This window comes from Pundamilia nyererei, unplaced genomic scaffold (assembly GCF_000239375.1).
Source record: "Pundamilia nyererei isolate P.nyererei 1_Seehausen unplaced genomic scaffold, PunNye1.0 scaffold00041, whole genome shotgun sequence".
NCBI classification, from domain to species: Eukaryota; Metazoa; Chordata; class Actinopteri; order Cichliformes; family Cichlidae; genus Pundamilia; species Pundamilia nyererei.
The window spans coordinates 533,678-552,022 of record NW_005187442.1 but is presented as its reverse complement, the minus strand read 5'-3'; the positions used below and the strand labels follow the sequence as shown (position 1 = coordinate 552,022).

The window sequence follows — 18,345 nt, the reverse complement described above, 5'->3', positions numbered from 1 at the left end:
AATAACTTTCAAACACATTCAAGTTTATAAATCTTTAATTTCTCAGATTACAGGAAAAATATCTGCAGACATGCCCAAGTACAGGAAGCATGAGGTTTAAGAAGGCAAGCATACTTATGGCACTTTTCTGTTTGAAGGCTAATGCCTACGCAATTTGAGAAGGTCCCTTTAATTCCACATGGGAAGATACTGGAATGTTCAGGTTTTTAGAGCAAGCGTATTTAAAATCCTATAAGATTAGGAATAAATTACATTCTTCAGAGACAGTAACATGTTTGTCCATACTTGGTACTAAAAACTATCTTTTACAGAGTTAGTGTTAAACCTTATTTGCCTGTATAAGTAACTGATAGCAGCTGGTTTTTAAATGGAACAGTATTAGTTGTCTGCTTGACAACTACTGAATGTAATATGGGCTCTGTCATATTACCAGCATTGTTATATTTAAGCTGCTACTGGTATTACACATTAGCCATCAGTATATGCTAGAGTTACATATTTGTACTGACAAGACTTCTATCATTAATTCACAAAATTCAAAAGCTAAAACCTGAGGACAGTTGAGTTTAAAATGAAGATCACAGTGAGAATTGCAGCACACACTCAGTTTTGCCTCAAGTGTTGTGATGTAAAGATGATAAGTAAACTTTCTATTGCGTATTAACCCTGTTGTGTAAACAATGATTTTCAGTAGCCATTAAAAAAAATAAGATGAGATCAAGTGCAATATATTAAACAGCACAGAGGTACATGTCTCAGACTCTTTCTACACACATGGCGATACCCATTCCTCCACCAATGCAGAGAGATGCGATTCCCTTACGCCCTCCGGTCCTCTGGAGAGCATGCAGCAAGGTCACCAGCACTCTGCAGCCAGACATGCCAATAGGATGGCCCAGAGAAATGGCACCACCGCTCACATTTACCTGAAGAGAAAGGGACAGGGATGATTAACATCACTTACTCTTTAAGGCTGATTCTAACCAGATGAAAGATGGTATACTGTAATTGCACCTGTTGCACAATTACAGTATACCATTAAAAACTTTAAAAAGTAAGTTTACTTACTTTTTAATGTTTTTTGTATAATTATGTGTTTGTATCTGTAGCGCAGCATACCGATCCCATGGATGATTAATATATCTTTTCTTGCCATGAGCTGAAACCACTGCAGAAACTTTTTTGAGGGATCACAGCACAGCAGGCTTTCCAATTCATATGGTCTTTTCTTACAAAAAACATACAAAAAAAAAAACCCCAAAACAAAACATACAAAAAACAATAATACGGTTAAGAATCACCTTTTCTTCATTCAGGCCAAGCTCTTTGACCACAGCAACTGACTGTGCAGCAAATGCTTCATTGATCTCAAATAAGTCGACCTGGTCCAGCTGCCAGCCTGCTTTCTCAACCTGGGAGGAAATGAAAGTTGTAAGTAGTAAAAGATATATAAATAAAATTCCTATTATCATATTTTGATCGCTGTAAAATTCTCACCGCTTTCCTAATGGCTGGTATTGGTCCCGTTCCCATGATAGAAGGGTCGAGACCAGCTTGAGCCCAGGATACAATTCTGGCCATTGGTTTTATGCCACGCCGCGCAGCCTCTGATTGGCTCATCAGAACAGTTGCTGCTGCTCCATCATTTATACCTATGAAGAGATAAAAGCAGGTTTCAAAATATCAGTGTAATTCTGCTCCAACCTGCTGGCAGATATCTCAGTGTAAGTGGTGGTTCACGAATAACCCTGGAACCTGAAGCATTTCCTGCGGTGACAGTACCGCTGCTGTCCTTGACGAAGCAGGGTTTGAGTTTTGACATGCTGTCCATGTTGCTACCATGCCGAGGAAACTCATCAACCTTCACCTCCACTGGACCTGAAGGTCAGAGAAACATGTTTGCACTTTATGCATCATCATAACTGTCGTATAGAACTGTGGATTAGAAACCTACCTTTTCTGGATGGCACCATGATGGGGACAATCTCCTGATCAAAGTACCTCGCCTTCTGTGCAGCTTCTGTTCTGCTCTGAGACTTGACAGCAAACCTGTCCTGTTCCTCCCGACTGACACCCCACTGCTTTGCAACATTCTCAGCTGATAAAAGAAGAATCAAACAAGAAGTAATGAGTGATACAATGCAGCATACAACCACCGGCTGCTGTGTGAAAACAGATCCACATCCTAACCCGTGATTCCCATGTGGTAGCAGTGGAAGATGTCCGTCAGGCCGTCTGCCACCATGGAATCCTGCAGGGAGGTATCGCCCATCTTCACTCCTGCTCTCATATGCACTGTATGAGGAGCCTGAGTATACAAAGAAGAAAACAAGCAGATTGTTTCTTATGCTGAGATTCTACCTGTTTACACAGGTTCACAGGTGAAATAGTGAATTGGTAAGCTTGACTGGCCACTTTGTTAGGTACACCTACTCAACTGCTTTTAGCACAAATAATCAACCTATAACATGGGAGTACATTCAGCTTCATTTTAGAAAAGTCCTTTGAGTAAAAAAGCGGTATATATACCAGTCAAGTAGATATCACAAGTTCAAATTGAACAATTTGTCATACTGTACAAGTATACATACTGTCATACTTTCACAATAAACTTTAAAAATCTCTAAACAATCTGATCGGTTTCCATTTTCATATCTTTCTTCCTCATTCATTACCTACCCTGCTCATACTCTCCATGCCTCCTGCCACCACCACAGTGGACTCTCCAGTCAGGATGGACTGAGCTCCCAGGCACACAGCCTTTAGCCCAGAGCCACACACCATCTGGCAGCTCCAGGCCGGGACAGGGTAGGGGATACCTGCTCCAACACTGGCTTTACGTGTTGGATTCTGCCCATGACCTCAAAGAGAGAGAAGCAAAAATGTAATTATAGAAGGCTCATGACTGGCTGGAAGTATTGCCAAACATGTCAAATCTTTGATGTTCAGTAGATATTCCCAAATCTGCCTTCCTTTTATCTTAGTTTGTTCAACAGTTTCTACCTGCTGTTAGGACATGTCCCATGATAACCTCAGAAACCTCATCTGGTTTCACCCCAGCCCGCTTCAGGACGTCCTTGATCACTGCTGAACACAGGTCATGTAGAGGCACCGTAGACAAAGCACCGTTCAAGGACCCTTCATAAAAATGGAAAGTTCGTTTTACGAAGAAGTAAAGAACTCCAAAATGTTTTTATTTACACGGTGAGTCATTCTGGTAACAGTTTTAGACCAGTAAGGTATATTTAAGTCTATTCAAAATAGAATATAAGAATGTTTTCAGACAATCTGACAATTTCAGCCCCTGAAAAGTCCAGCCAGCTTTCCAAAAGTCAAAACATATTTAATTTAAACGCTTAAAACCAGATCAAGACAATGCAGATGAAAAAACTACCAGTTATTAATTCCAATTCAACTCTATATCAAAGTTAGAGTTGCAAAATCAAGACTTTTTATTTCGTTTATATCTGCAGAGAATAAAATAATACACATAGTAAAATTTGGTAAATGACTGAATTTAATGCCAAATTTAAAAATAATCACATCCTGGTAAGAAATCACGCCCATCTTGCTCCACACAGCGTGCACGTTGTAGGTAGCCAATGGTAGCAGTCTCGTGCTCCGTGGCACTATGACCAGTGAACCAATCAGTGACAGCAAAACACTAGACATAAGAGCGAGCCAATAGCAGGTCTGCATGACTTGGCGTGAACTGAAGGACACGATCCAATTAAGGAAATTAAAAAAATGTCAAGCAAAAGCTGCTAGTGCTAATATAAATAGTACAGGATATACGCAGTATGCTATACACAAAACAAGCTAGCAACGAAAAAGGTATTAACAACAGAAATCAGTACAGCTATCTGTCTGTATCAGTAAGCCGCATTACAGCAACGTTGGGCGAGCTCCGCTTAATGAATATTTTTACTTATTGTGGTTTAGGCTTTACCAATCGGCGTCCGGGCGGCAGAAACGATGACGACACTGTCGGTGCTCATGTTGGCAAGCAGGTGTTTGAAGCTGGAGTCCTCGCTCAGAGTGCTGGTTCCTGTCTGCACACTGGCTCTGCGCTGTTGACAGTGCGTGGACGTCTGTTTTTCTACAAGTGTAACTGAGAAGGGGGCGGGGAGCCACAGCGCCACCATATGGTTGGGAGGATAAATGTTTATTCATAAAAAATACCTTTATCCACCTTGGATGTTTTGTGGAGTCTATTTAATATTTTATTTATATTTACAGTCCATTGGATTATTGCCATGTTAAGCTTGCACTTAAATTTATAAGCACTTTAACACCCCATGTTTTACCTTTTTCTACTTCTTAGCATGACCCAATTTTAACCAATTGATGCCTGAAATTTACATTGTATAACAGAGCTTTTAATCTTATTTTCATAAGGCACATGAGTTTTATTGGTTCTTAAACATTTTTAAAAAGTGCTTAAATTTTTTCAAGCTCAAAAACCTTTGTTTTGTGGTAATAACACAAGTCATGGGAAAATGCTGCTTTGTCACAGGTTGTAAGATAAATTACACAAGTCCTTTTACATATTTATGTCTCCTCTGATTCATCCGATTATAAGGCTACATGAAATAATGAGTTTCCACATTTAATTTAGTTAATAATAGGTTTCACACCATAGTATTAAAAATCTTTATTGGTATTTGGTCAGTACATGAAAAGGACTGAAGTCAGAATAATATGAACATCGCATATGAACTACTCACATTTCAACAGAAATTTTTTTTTTAACCGAATGGGTCTTTTTTGCCAATGAAAAATTAAAATTGCACTAAAAAAAAAGAAAAAAAAAAAAAAAGAAGAAAGAAAACACAGGTCAACATCTAAAAATGACCTAGAATATAGCGAAGCTACTGTAATTCAGTGATTTTACTGACTTTTGACAATGACTTACACCAGATGCCTGATTTCAGTGTCAAGAGCTAAAAGAAGAACAGCCTAGACGTGCTCAAATAAACATCAGAATCAAACATCCACGCAATTTAAATCTAACATTAAACCATTCCTGTTATATCCCCGTGTAGCAACACAAATGTGACAGAGGCATCACGATGGGCAGGGAGAGAAGAGTGAAAACAAAACATCTTGGACAGCAGTGCTGTGTTAAAGACTATGCATTTGTTGCTATGTCTGTATACGGTATAAAAAAAAAGAAAAACAAACAAACAGATAATACATGTCAAAGTACACTACAAAACTGCACCATCGCTTGTCCCGGTGTCCAGGCCGTTCTGAGCGTGCCGTGACCCAGCAGTCCTGCTGCCCTTGGTCACCAGGGCAGCCTTGTCCTCATGGGGGTCGGTGGTGGAGTCTGTGTCATTCGAGTGCTGAGTCAATGATGTCTCGCTGCCTGTCGGAGAGTCCACGCTCTCGTACCCCGCACTCAGCTGGCTACCGAAACCCACAGGTCCTCCAACTCTGCCAGCAGCAGTCTGACTCCCTGTCACTTCCTCTGAGTGGTTGGAGAGTTTGGTCTCAGCTTCGCCAGGGCTTGAAACCATGGGGGACATGGGAAAGTCTTCCTCTGTGCTGCTGACCTCTCGGTACAGGCTGGGTGTAGTGGTCTCGCTCCTCTGGGATGAGCTGCCATTGCTTGGACCATTGAAGACCCTTCCGTAGTCTTTGCCCATTGTTTCAGAGGGTGCGCCGGCCTGCTCGGGCTGAGCGGATTGTTCCGCACATGAGCTGGAGGCAGTGGGTGAAGTCCTACTGGGTCCTGCTCCAGCTGAGGACCCCTGAGACTGGGAGAGCTGCTGACGGGTCTCTTTCAGCTGCTGCTGCAGGACGAGGATGGTGCTCTGCATGCCCTCCACCTCCTCATCTAGCTGGATGATAAAGTCATTCAACTCTGGGATCGACAATTCAGGAACAGACAAAGAACAAAGTCAGAAATGAACACAAATGTCACAGGATTAATGGCGCAAATATGAGATACGGTCACAGTTGGCCAGGCTGTAGGGTATAGATGCAATGTTCTCACCGTCTTGGCTGCTCTTAAGCTCCTCACTGTACTTCTTCTGGAGGGCCAACTCAGCCTCCAATTGGGCAATGCGTCCCTGGGACAGCTGCCGACCCAGCTCCTGGTTTTCCTGAATCAGCATTCGACACTTGGCCATCAGTTTCTTCCCTGTTTGGCTGTAAGGGAAACAAGTCTCACATCACACGGTGAACCAGGAGACAAACAACAGGCAAAGAGGTCCCATTGATCTGACCCACTTTGCGATTTGCCAAGGGTCAAAAGAAACTCTTCAACCTGGTTGTCCGTAAACTGATCTAACCAAAACACAAATGTCATTAAATCTTTCAGACTTCAAAACAACATCAGGAACCCACTGACACAAATCTGTCCTGTACAAACACATATCAAAATCCATGGAAAAAACACTTTTTTCTGCAAGTGAAATTAAAAGTTGAATGATGTGTATTGAAAATGGTCCCCACTTTCCTGAAACTCAAAAACAGTGTTACACTTTAACTGTATGTTGAAGGAAAGGTGGGCATTTTGGTATCGATTCGGTCACTAGCAAACTTTCAATTTTAAATAATCTTGCTACATCACTGGGTGTGAGGAACAAGCACAATGAAAAAAATGTAACATAGCAGTGTGATATTAGGGTGACCCAGGACATTTTAAATACCAACCTTTAGCTATGAGTAGCAAAAAGCAAATGTGCACTGCAAAACCAGGCACAGGTTTTCTGTAACCACTTGAAATACACACAAAGTAAGTCCTTCAACAGTAAACTCAAATAGCTTCAGGTGCTGCTTTCTCAACATTACAAAAGGTCAAGAAACAGGGCAACAGTCCAGCACACCATTTTACATTAGTAGGTATTGTGGTTGTTCTTTTAAAAAGGTCTTAATCAAGAAGCCAAAGATAACTGACTTCATGTAATGCTTTAAACCATTTTTCCCACCATGCATTTGGTCTATAAATAAAGACGTTATATAGTCAGAAGACACTAAAATAGTAACATAATATTAAAGTAAGCAAAGTGATGATGGTAGCTTCAAAGTACCTCACAACCCTGATCAAGAACAAATGTTATTTATAATTATAATATATGATTATATATTTACATCAGTATCATTTACTGGAACCCTCCTCCATTCTTACTCATAACCATTACTGCCTCTGCAGGAGGAAATGTGTTTTAAGATGCTCAGATTTCATCCCCACTTTAGTGTGAGAGCAGAGTAAAATTGTTGTTGTTTTTGTTTTGTTTTTTTTAAAGACAAAAAGTAAAACAGACCCCATGAGGGATTCACAGCGTGAACAGTGCTAAGAGCTGTGCTACACAGGTGAGAAAGGAAAATATAATCATCCATTTGTGTAAATGGCTGAGGGAAAGATTGTTTGGTCAATCACAAAAATACACAGAAATACAATCAATACAATCTCATAAACTCATAACAGGACTTCTTGAAGACATCTTTAGTCACAAATTGAAAACAGGACTTCGTGCACCTACAGCAGTGTGTTTTGGTAGGAGAAATTAAGCAAAGCTTAATTTGGCATTAAATCCCATGTGAATATTTTTACACAAGTATTCAGGGAAGGCCAATCATGCTTCTTAGCTCACACACACTGCAGTAAGTGCTTGTTTCAGAGAAACAAAATCAAATTAAATACCAATAAAAATAAACAAGTCACAAAATAAAACAAGTAAATACACTCTACCGTGTGCAGGCCCATGCTCAAAGACACAGGCGAATGGACCCTCATGCCTGAACCATAGTCCTTGATGGACCGAGGATCTGGCTCCGCTCACAGTCTTAATGTCATTTCTAGTGGCTCTTCCCCCAAAGTCTTACTTTTAAATCCTAGAAACTTTCCTCATATTACTGGAATGTATCTAGACTGTCCAAACAGTCTCTGCATTTCTCAGCAGGTCTTTGTGTGGTCTATTCCACTGTTAATGTCTTTTTAACCCAAGTATGGGAATCGTCTTTAAAATGTTCAATTGCCGTTTTAGGCTAGGGATCCTCCCTGCCTGACTCAACCTCCATATTACCTCCACCATAACCCCCCTATTTAATAAGCGAACTGTCTGGTTTGAGCGGCGGGGGCAGGGAGGCCATATCCACGTCGGGAAGCGAGTGACCACCTCTTCAGGAACAGTCCGGACTCCTTCAGGCCCTTGGACGGTGAGGGGAACTCGAGGGGAGAGAGCTGAAACACAAGTGTCACCTGACCATACTGTCTTTTCTCTTTAGGTTATGTGATATGTAGCTGGCACAGTGCAAGAGTACAAAAACAGTTTGGGGTTTGTTTGGTTTTTTTGGGAGTGACTGGCTTTCTGTAAAGTCTGAATCTCGTGGTGAGTACAGCACTTTGTCAGCCTTCCCCCCCACCATTGTTCCTGCATGTCTGCAGTGAGAGTGAGGGTGGGGGGCGTGAGGAAGTCTTGACTTTTCTGTTTTGTTTTGTTTTTTTGAGGGGGATTATTTTGATTGTCTTTACCTATCAGGTGTAAATTTCCAGGCACTCAGTTCATTTTGGGCCTGCTCCAGTTTGTCTTTAGTCTGTTCCAGTTCAGCCTTCATTTTGAGGAAAAACAAGTTGATGGACGGGTCCACCATGGACGACCGCAGTTGGGCCACGCTCGGCTGCTGGACTTGCTTGAGGTACTGGATCTGCGTCTGCAGGATACAACAAACACATGTCAGTGGCAGGAACAGATAAACAAGTGTTTTATCATGGTTCAAGAGAACATTCTTGAGTTTGGCTCCGATCTCCAGTAGCCGTGTTTTTCCCTCTTAAAAAATAAACAAAATGTATAAAATTGGAAATCGCAATTTTCTGATGGCAACTTTTGATGTGGACTCAAACAATTTAAGCATGTTGCCTTCCATCTAAAGTTTTCAAGACAAAATCTCTAAGTGAACAATTACTTCCAATTATTTGACAGCTGCCTTTCCAGGCCCGGGGAGATCAGACTGGTCCAAAACAACAACAACAAAAAAACTCACCTGCCAAAGTTATGAAGACATCAACCATTCTTTGTTGGGGTTTTTTTTTGTGTGTGTGTCTCAAACACATTTAGCTTAAAATTCTGGCATTTCTGTTCAAAACTGTGTCCCCATGCTTTCCATTTCAATGTGACTGCAGGGTTTCCAAGTTTAAAGCCTGTGCGTTGAGCTCACCTCAGCTGCACTTTAAGAATGGCATGTGCTACCATAAAGCAGCTGTTTGATCCACTGAGCTGTCAATCTGGCAAGAGCAAAGGATGCCTTGTCTTGAAATAATTTACTTTTAGCCTCTTTTCCATGATCATGACAGTTTACTAAGGAACGCTCTCTGCTGGAGTGTTGCAAATTATTCAATTCATTGAAATTTAGTAAAAAAGTTAAATTATTTTGCACTTTGAAAACTTGTATTATCAAATTTAGAATATAGGATAATAATTACTCAGTTTTGACTTGTTTAATAGCAAACTGTAACATCATTACTTATTCACAAGGTTACCCATGTTCTTATCCGTGAAATCTTAATGAAAAAAAGATCACTTAAACGTTATGTTAGAAGGGCTCAATATTCCTATAAGAACTCAAACTGTGGGACAAATAGAAACTGAATTCTATTCAGTCATGTCAAGCGTAATCAAAATGAGAGGAATAAATACATACTGTGCACTCTTGCATTTCCTGCTCCTTGGTGGCAAGTCGCATGACCAAGATGTTTTCCCTCCGCGCGGACTCCTGCTGCTGCTGCTTGAGCTTTTCCTCCGACTCCTTCAGCCCTGGAACGTCATTGGCTGAGGCGATAAAAGCGGTGCAGAAATGCAAAACATATCAGATTAATTCCTTTCAGTGACTGCCACAGACAGCAGCACCAGGCAAAAACATGGTGATTGTTGAGATGCTGACAAGGTTAAATCATAACCATGTCTTATAGCAGGTGTACTTACAACATAGCTCCGCATATTTTGCCTCCAAGACCTGGACATAGGCTTCATGCTGTTTCCACCTGTGATGGGCAGAGCATGTTTTAGCTGCTCATCCAAAACAAAAACACCAAATTCCCCCTACCACATTATTAATCACCAATAGCAGAGCTGTTACCTACCTTGCACACAACTCTTCTCTGGTCAGAGTCTTCATGTCCGATTCACTAAGGCGAACCTGTGTGAACGAAAACCCAAGCATTGGTTACATAAAGAAACCCATTAGAATATTTGGAGGGTGGTGGGCAGGGTCGTGACACATAACAAATTACAAGGAGTACATTAGAATAAGAAAAGAAACTCACTTTCTTGGGTAGAGGCTCCTCGTTGGTCATTGTGAACGCTGTAAGTAAAAAGGCGACAGGAGATCAGCAGTAATTACAGCTTGGGCTCGTGTGCTTGAAGGACTGCATCATGTTTTTTAACGCGATGGCTATCAACACGCAGTACAATGTACAGCAACTCTGCTAACTCGGTACAAAAGCGGTGCCTTTCAGCTAATAGATGACCCTGATGGCGTGTGAGGAACACATTAACTATCCCGCAAAACTAAATCAAAGTTAATATAATAGCAGTTTATAAGCGCAGCCGAGCCTTGTGTTAGCTCGTGTGACAAGCAGCAGCAGCAACGGACCGCGAGAAATGGAAAATATGCTAACCAAGGTTAACACCAGGCTGCTAATAAGGTTTAGCTGTTTCCGTTAGCAAACTAACTACACGTAACGAAACAGCAGTACCGAGCTTCACTATTTCCCTATGTCCAGCCTGGCAGCATACAAGTCTTGGCTCTGTTTTCCGCTCCTTGTTATCACAAAATGGCGGTGAAGGAAATGACTCCCTCCCTAGCACTCCTTTTCCTGAAACTAGCGGGTTCTGGGTTGCAGATATCGGGCCTTCAGCCATCAAAAAAAAAGCACTTACCAGATCAGTTTCTTTCGATATTTCTCGGTCCTCTTGGCGTCAGGGGTTCTTTATGAAACGAGAACCTGCGACTTGGTTAAAATTTATGGGGAAGTTATTTGTAGTCGTCTCGCTTCGGCGTGGTCAACAGCATCTTCCTCGCGGTCGACTAAACAGAATGGCTGTAGCTGGGCGCTGCGCCGCACTTGCCTTACTGCAGAGTTCTAGCACAGATGGAGGGAAAGAGCGAGACCTCTCACTCCGCAGCGATTTTAAGATCATAAAATGTACCCCTCAAATAACAGTAAACAGTAGATATTTTTTTATATGATTTTGATGAATTCATGCCCGCATTACTATTTTTATTGTAGTATTTTTAGCCTTAGTTTGTATGAATGCATGTTTTTAAGTCATTAACTAATGTATTTATGTTAACAAATGTATTTAAATATATACACAGCACAAAGCTCTCCCTTTTGTACTATTGGTAGGAGTAGTTTGAAGAAATATTTTTAATTATTATGAGTCTTCATAAACCTAATTATTTGAATTAATTCATTAAATAAATCTAGAGTAGAGAAAGCCTTAGTGTACCTTGACATTAGTCTTTGGTGCATCATCGACTGTGAGTTGTACCGAAACTTGTTTAGGCTACTGAAGAAAGAAGTGGTTCTTTTTAGGATCTTGAAATGTAGACTTAATCAAAAATAACTCGAAATTGTGAGATAATAAGCCATATTTTCTTTTTTATTTCAGTTGCAGAAATAACTTCCTGTTGTTCCATGAAGTTGACACTTCTGGTGGATGCTAGAATTGTTCTCAGTTTAGTGTCCACCACAAGTGATTACGTGTTCCGAATTCAAACCTGAGGGTTTTCCCTTTTAAGCAAGCGTTGTTTGCTTCTTAGTGCGCCATCTGTCTTAATATAGACGATCTCCGCCATTGCCTCCACTGTTGCGGGGGAACGTTCACGTGACTCTCTGCTGTTAGTTTTTTTCTTTTTTTAACTATGCTTGTAGACAGTAATAAGAACTACTCCTTTGAAATGTATGCTTTGTTTTGCAATAAATAAACAGAGTGAACAGATTTACAATAAATTAAACGGATTAGAATAAAAAATATCTAAAGGGAGGAGATGCAAAATAATACAGAAGGTAAGGAGCTTTTTTATTATTATTATTCCAGAGTATCGGGATGCGTTTTTAATACAGTCTCTCTCATCTGCCAAGTGTCTCTAATAATGTGTATCGTTGTCACATGTAGCCGTTGACTCTGTGTTTATCTAATTCCCGGACACCCCCACAGCATAGATGTAATGGTACGGTCGCCTCCTCTGTCAACTTGAAATTGCACATTTCAAGGGCAGTTGTAATCAGCGTGTGTATTCCTTCATTCTGTCTATTGAACAGCATTAGGAACATGCTTTGCAGAGCTGGACAAATACGTAGGTAAGATTGTTGTCATATTGTTGAGCATTTGGTACGTGTACTGCGCTCAAAGTGCATACGGAATGGGGGCTCTTGACTTCTGCTAGCAGCAGTTGTTCTTGAACGTGACAGTTGCTTATTGAGAGCTAGCACTTAGCTAACCGAAATGCTAACTGGCAGCTCAGCTAGGTTAGCTTATGGCGCACTAAATACAGGTTTTTGTTTATTAAACGCGTAATCATGCTGTTATGAACTCGTGCATGAAGTTATGAACCGAATGTCTTAATATTGAGCCAGTATCATATGTTCAATGAACTAATATGTAGATGGCTGTGCTTCAAGAGCTGCATAAATCTAGTATCAACAACAGTCATTTAGGTCAGTTGCTTAAGTAAGCTAAAACTAACTGAAAATCCTACCTCTGATACCCTGCAGGGAAGTAATTTGGTACGGCTTAGTTGCACAGCCTTGTCAATTGCTCCTTAGCAAATTACTCGTTGATTAGGAAACTAAAGTTTAAAAGTAGTTCTGTTTGGTATATCTCAATTTCTGTTGGAATGTATCCCTAAATAACTGAATAAGTTTTCTTGCTGATGTCATGACATTTTCATGATGTCATGCCTTATTTCATGCTGTATTGATTCATTATTTGTTTTCAGGTGTGCAGCCAGCCTCAGCCACACTATTAGCAAGGTAGCTGCATCGAGGCAGAAGCATACTCTCCCTGACCTGACATACGACTATGGTGCCCTGGAGCCCTACGTCAGTGCAGAGATCATGCAGCTGCACCACAGCAAGCACCATGCTACATATGTCAACAACCTAAATGTTACAGAAGAGAAGTATCAGGAGGCACTTGCAAAGGGTATGGGCAGAGTCGCATGATATTTCACTTCGCTTGAACTCGAATTGAAAATGAAGACTTTAAAAGTAGTTGTCTATATGAAGTTGTAATTAAGATTCTGATACATACATTAGTTTTTTTTCCTTAAAGATTTCCCCAAAACATAAATGTGTAAGAGTTTGACAGAAGCTGTATGTTGTGTATATTTGACTTACATTTTTAGGAGACGTGACAACACAGGTTGCTCTTCAGCCTGCTCTCAAGTTTAATGGAGGCGGCCACATTAACCACACCATCTTCTGGACAAATCTCTCTCCAAATGGTGGAGGCGAACCACAAGGTAAGACAGAGAAATTTACAAAAATTGAAACAGGGTTTTGTACTTTGTTTGTTTTTCTACTCGGGAGTGGATATTGAACTTAAAACCAACAGGAGACCACAAAATGTCTCTGTTAGATACATGAGTATTTATGTAACTGTTAACTAGCAGAGTTGCCTGAGCAACTTGGTAACTTGCTTGTCTGTCAAGGATTATAGTTTCCTTCCCCCTAGTGGTATGAAACTGTATATGACCAGACTAAAACTATTCATAGCCAGTTAACATATCATCTTGTCTGTCTTTAATCAGATCACTTCTCTGAGACATGACTCTTATTGAATGTGCAACTTCATTTTATGACGTGTTAAAAAGTTGATTAATATGGTTGCAGAGTTTGTTTGTTTTTTATTGTTGCATAATGACTGAAAATTGCACCATTTCCTAATTGGCTTAAAGCTCAGTTTTGTTAATATGGAAATTGAATAGTACTCATGGCCACTGGTCAAATTTCATGACAGAGTTGGGGGAATGGTTGCATCATCACTTGGATGATGCAACGTTTCTTTCACTGAAAACACTCCAGCCAAGACATTTGTGTTGTGCCATTTCACTGAAGCATACACATCTGTTTGACAACTTTGTAGGAGAGCTAATGGAGGCAATCAAACGGGACTTTGGCTCCTTTCAGAAGATGAAAGAGAAGATGTCTGCTGTTACGGTGGCTGTGCAGGGCTCAGGCTGGGGGTGGCTTGGCTTTGACAAGGACAGTGGAAGACTTCGCATTGCTGCTTGTGCTAACCAGGATCCTTTGCAGGGGACAACAGGTCAGTTGGACTTTCTGTGATTTGGTGCTATATAAATAAAACTAAATTGAATGAATGCGACTTGACCTTCTAACTGCAACATGGCCTGTTCATATTAATTTTTTTCCTTTTTTTTTTTTTGTTTTGTTTTTTTGGCGCTTAGGTCTCATTCCCCTGCTTGGTATTGATGTATGGGAGCATGCTTACTACCTTCAATACAAGAATGTGCGACCTGACTATGTGAAAGCTATCTGGAGTGTAGTCAACTGGGAGAACGTGAGTGAGCGTCTTCAGATGGCCAGAAAGTAGAAGCTGATGCACAGCAACCACTAAGACTTGGATCAAAGGGTAGTTGCCTGCATTAAATCAGACTTATGACAGTTCAAATCTTCAGAAGGTAACTGGCATTTAAACTGTCTTTAAAAATTTTTTTTTTTTTGGTACATATGTTGTACGTGGAAAAGCTGAAGCTAGCGGGCAAGTACTGTTTATCTCTGGTCTGTTCTCAACTGCCAGTAATTTTGAAAGCGCACAATAATGGACAACTTTAACATCAAAGCTGGCTTTTGCCATTCTCACATCTTATGAGTGGCATACTAGGTGTAAGATAACATGAGTGCATATTCTTATAGCTGTCTCAGTCAAGTTAAGCCACACTAAAATCGGACAATGTTATTGCAGTCCTTGTATTTGCTGTATGATAATAAAAAGCAGAAATTGTAATAAAACGGTTGTAAAAGCTTGATTCTTCTTTCTTTCCTTTTTTCATTACTTGTAAGAGTCTAAAATTTCACTTTCCTCCTCTAAGCTATAAGAGAAGCTGGAGTTAAAAATGCAGTTTTAAACTTTATTTAGTTTAAATCCTCATGGCCCCATTATAGGGCAGTGTTGAATACTGGTCACTGAAGCTCATGTTTTCAAATGCATTTTAGCTCAATTGGTGTTAAAAGATGGATGTCAACATTGGGTGGTTGTGGTTGTTGTTGTTGTTGTTGTTGTTGTTGTTGTCGTCGTCTAGCACTTTAGAGTTTCACCCAAGATGAGTTCAGTCCAATCAAGATTTAAATCCAGGCAGGAAATGTATAATAAGCACATGAATGGGGAGGCATTAAGTACCTTAATTTCTTAACAAAGGTCATATAAACCTCACGATTCTGTCAAGCTGAAAAACTTTAGGTTTTATGCCTACATCTGGTCATAGTGCTACTATTTACAATGTTGCCAGAAGAGGGCAGTGTTCCCTTAACATTTGTGCTTAGGCTCCTGCTGTGTATACAGGACTGTGCAAACTAATTTACAAAGAGCCAAATCTTTGTGTGTTTTGGTTCAATGAAACTGGACAAGATGACGACGACGACGACTACCTGAAATTCATGTGAGTAGGGGCAAACAAAAACAAAGCCACTTGCTGTTGATGGAAATTTCATCAGAAATGATCTCAGTGGAAGGGTGGCTTTTCATGGGGAGAAAAGACTGAGGTAATCCAAATTACACAAGAATCAAGACCTGTACAACAGTAAGTGTCTACAGCCATCTGTAAAACACAGTGGAGACTCTATCATGGTTGGTGCTTCAATTCAGCCACTGATGTTGGAGATCTTATCAAGACTCACAGAATTATAAATGCAGAAAAGTGCCAACAGATTTTGATCCACCATACACTACTACCTGGAAGGCATCTGATTGGCAATGGCTTCATTGTTCAGGATGACAATGATCCCAAACGCGCTACCAATAAAGTAAAAGCATGGCTGGATAGGAAAACACACAATGAATCACTATCAGTCATGCATTGGCCTCCCCAGAGCACAGACCTCAACATTATTGACACTAACAGAACAAAAGGCAGCCAGCATCCAAAGAAGAGCTTTCCCTTCAAAAGTCTGGAGAAGAAAAAAGAAATGACAAGAAAACATGGTGAAGGGAGTTCAGACCACTTTAAAGACTAAAGGTGAACACACCAAATATGAACTTTTAATAGAATTGAAACTCTGTTCTTGCTTTATATACAATGAAATCGCACTCATTTCCTATTTCACAAACAAAATGTAAAGAAAAATACTGTTATTATTATTACCCACTGGTGTAGCATGAGTTTAACGTACCGTTGCATGGACTATAACTTCAATAGCAGACTTACAGGGTTTTGTAACAGATTATGTACTAAAGCAAGGAGGATTTGGATTCGTCAGAGCGAAAAGCATAAGCACACAAACAGGATTGGTCTCATTTGTGACGTTGACATTGCCAGCCTTTAAAAACAGAAGTCTCCAAATTTATGAGAGGATGACTCTAAATGTGGCCTACTTTTGCTCTGTAAAAGTTTGAGTATGCCAAAAAGTATTTCCCTCATCTACGAGTTGTAAAAAAAAGATGGAACTCACACAGGATAGTTTCTTTAGCTTCTGGAAGGGAAGAGAGGAAAATCTTGAGCAAACGTCTCAGTCGCTGAGTTTAACTCCTTTTTCAAAAACCACCTTTGTTCCTTACCCCTCTACCCTCTTCTTTGTACTGCTTTTTCCTAAAAAAGTGCATCCAAGACTCAAGTAATACGTAGGCAAACATGCATATATATTTAGCTTTGTTGCCTATCCCCTTTTCTTCAGAAACGACATGAACTTTCACATTTTTATACACACGTTTCATAGGAAACACAAGTTCTGCTGTCGTTGTGGTTTCTCGCACACAGGCATGCAGCGAGACTCGCATGCGGCTGAGTCTCGCATCCTGATTTTTATTGTCAGGGCCTTTGGGGTGGAAATGCGTGCCCAACAAATACTTTGGTCTTTACTGATTAAAACTGTGGCCTCTACTTCCACACTCGCAGACTTTACATTTTCTTCCACAGTGCTGTTTAAGGTTGTCACAAATTTGAACCACAAATGTTGGGTGGGCAAGAAAGAAGAAAAACAAAGAAGCCTTCAAAAATAAGAACATAATATTCAGTCAGACTTTGCTCCTTTCTTCCCTTTTCAAGCCTTTTATTGTGTTTTCAAACACAAAGTGCTGACAGATGCATGCAAGGGAACGTCCAGAGTTCTTAAAGTGGGTCGTTTTTGTTCGCTGAGCTCTCTCAGTTTTTGCTCAGATCTTTAAAGGTCAGGGAAGGTGGAGTTGGAGCTAGATGACCTGACCTTGTGTCTTCTGTTTTGCTTCTCTGAAGGCCTCAGGGACTGTCTGCTTTCAGGGAAGAGTAGATAAAGACTAAACTTCTGTACTCTTGTAGCACATGTGCTCATTTCTTAGCTCTTTTATTTTCATAACAAATGTTTATTTTGTACTTTAACTGAAAAATGATCTGTGTGCTTCTAAAACCTGACCTGCTCTTCATATGACGTCTTCCTGAATAAACTTCAGCATCTTCAATCTCTTGTCTGCCTCCTAAATCATTTTTCAGCTTTGTCATCACATTTCTATGATCCGCCATCCTGTCCTCCGACCAGCAAAGCTGACCCGTGGTGTTTCTCTGTGTGAACTGCCCTACACAAGCTGTCATTGTCCCATTTGGACTGGAAAAGCGAGGTGTCAACACTAAGGAGGTAAAACTTTCCAGGATTCGTCGTCCGTTGTTCCTGGCAGAGAGGGCGACGGAGCTAAAATTCAGGGCACCCGTTTGGATCTGAGCCTGAAACTGAGTGCTTTAGAGAGGGAGCTCTTCAGCAGGCACCGCGAGCCAGGAACCAGGCAGCAGGGTTTTGTGGGAAACTTTGTCCATCTCATTTTTGTTAAAAAAAAAAGAAGAAGACCAGACACACAAACAGAACTTGAACATAGTAGAAAGGCACGCAATGTGCTTCTTCCTCTGGTAGTGCTTCGTGTGATCGTTGACATTTCTACAAGTGAAACACTGTGAAAAGTCTGTGCTGCAAAGAAAAGAAAGGAAAAGACTGTTTTAGCGAGAGGGTGTGACGGTGTCTGGTTAATTCTTTGCAGTTATGTAATAGTCACTTGCACCAGTGAGTCCAAAGGCTTGTGGACATCGTTTAGGCAGCAGAGTGTGATAAATCACTGCAGGCCTGGGGTCATTTGGGTTTATGTGGGACTGATCCAAGCTTGACAAATCCATACGAGCTCACTGACTTCA

The 18,345-nt window shown here is 40.6% G+C and overlaps 3 protein-coding genes across 3 annotated transcripts; 1 reads left to right on the top strand and 2 right to left on the bottom strand.

Moving 5' to 3' along the window:
* Positions 1 to 17: 17 nt before the first annotated feature.
* On the bottom strand, positions 18 to 4,148 carry acat2 (acetyl-CoA acetyltransferase 2). The gene is made up of 9 exons (XM_005731011.2): positions 3,950 to 4,148; positions 3,004 to 3,138; positions 2,680 to 2,861; positions 2,191 to 2,308; positions 1,955 to 2,098; positions 1,756 to 1,878; positions 1,498 to 1,652; positions 1,302 to 1,412; positions 18 to 926 (listed from the first exon to the last, which is right to left on the bottom strand). Exons 1-9 carry the CDS (start codon positions 4,143 to 4,145, stop codon positions 756 to 758), a joined length of 1,335 nt encoding a protein of 444 aa, XP_005731068.1. The 5' UTR covers positions 4,146 to 4,148; the 3' UTR covers positions 18 to 755.
* Positions 4,149 to 4,797: 649 nt separating this feature from the next.
* On the bottom strand, positions 4,798 to 11,095 carry wtap (WT1 associated protein). The gene is made up of 8 exons (XM_005731007.2): positions 10,890 to 11,095; positions 10,274 to 10,311; positions 10,091 to 10,146; positions 9,933 to 9,991; positions 9,652 to 9,779; positions 8,486 to 8,664; positions 6,002 to 6,156; positions 4,798 to 5,869 (listed from the first exon to the last, which is right to left on the bottom strand). Exons 2-8 carry the CDS (start codon positions 10,301 to 10,303, stop codon positions 5,211 to 5,213), a joined length of 1,266 nt encoding a protein of 421 aa, XP_005731064.1. The 5' UTR covers positions 10,304 to 10,311; positions 10,890 to 11,095; the 3' UTR covers positions 4,798 to 5,210.
* A 1,076-nt stretch (positions 11,096 to 12,171) lies between these two features.
* Positions 12,172 to 15,006, top strand: sod2 (superoxide dismutase 2, mitochondrial). The gene is made up of 5 exons (XM_005731008.2): positions 12,172 to 12,316; positions 12,955 to 13,160; positions 13,363 to 13,479; positions 14,103 to 14,282; positions 14,425 to 15,006. The coding sequence occupies exons 1-5, from the start codon at positions 12,288 to 12,290 to the stop codon at positions 14,568 to 14,570; spliced, it is 678 nt and encodes a 225-aa protein (XP_005731065.1). The 5' UTR covers positions 12,172 to 12,287; the 3' UTR covers positions 14,571 to 15,006.
* The last annotated feature ends 3,339 nt before the right edge of the window (positions 15,007 to 18,345 follow it).

Bases quoted from the DNA above. Each gene is read 5' to 3' on its own strand.
- sod2 (XM_005731008.2), top strand. From the start codon at position 12,288: ATGCTTTGCAGAGCTGGACAAATACGTAG. The intron at 13,480-14,102 runs GTAAGACAGAGA...ACAACTTTGTAG, and splicing joins TGGTGGAGGCGAACCACAAG to GAGAGCTAATGGAGGCAATC. The intron at 14,283-14,424 runs GTCAGTTGGACT...TTTGGCGCTTAG, and splicing joins TCCTTTGCAGGGGACAACAG to GTCTCATTCCCCTGCTTGGT.
- wtap (XM_005731007.2), bottom strand. From the start codon at position 10,303: ATGACCAACGAGGAGCCTCTACCCAAGAAA. The intron at 9,780-9,932 runs GTAAGTACACCT...TTATCGCCTCAG, and splicing joins AAAATATGCGGAGCTATGTT to CCAATGACGTTCCAGGGCTG. The intron at 8,665-9,651 runs GTATGTATTTAT...TGTATCCTGCAG, and splicing joins AGGAAATGCAAGAGTGCACA to ACGCAGATCCAGTACCTCAA.
- acat2 (XM_005731011.2), bottom strand. From the start codon at position 4,145: ATGGTGGCGCTGTGGCTCCCCGCCCCCTTCTCAGTTACACTTGTAGAA. The intron at 2,309-2,679 runs GTAGGTAATGAA...TTGTATACTCAG, and splicing joins GCATGGAGAGTATGAGCAGG to GCTCCTCATACAGTGCATAT. The intron at 1,879-1,954 runs GTAGGTTTCTAA...TCTGACCTTCAG, and splicing joins CATGGTGCCATCCAGAAAAG to GTCCAGTGGAGGTGAAGGTT.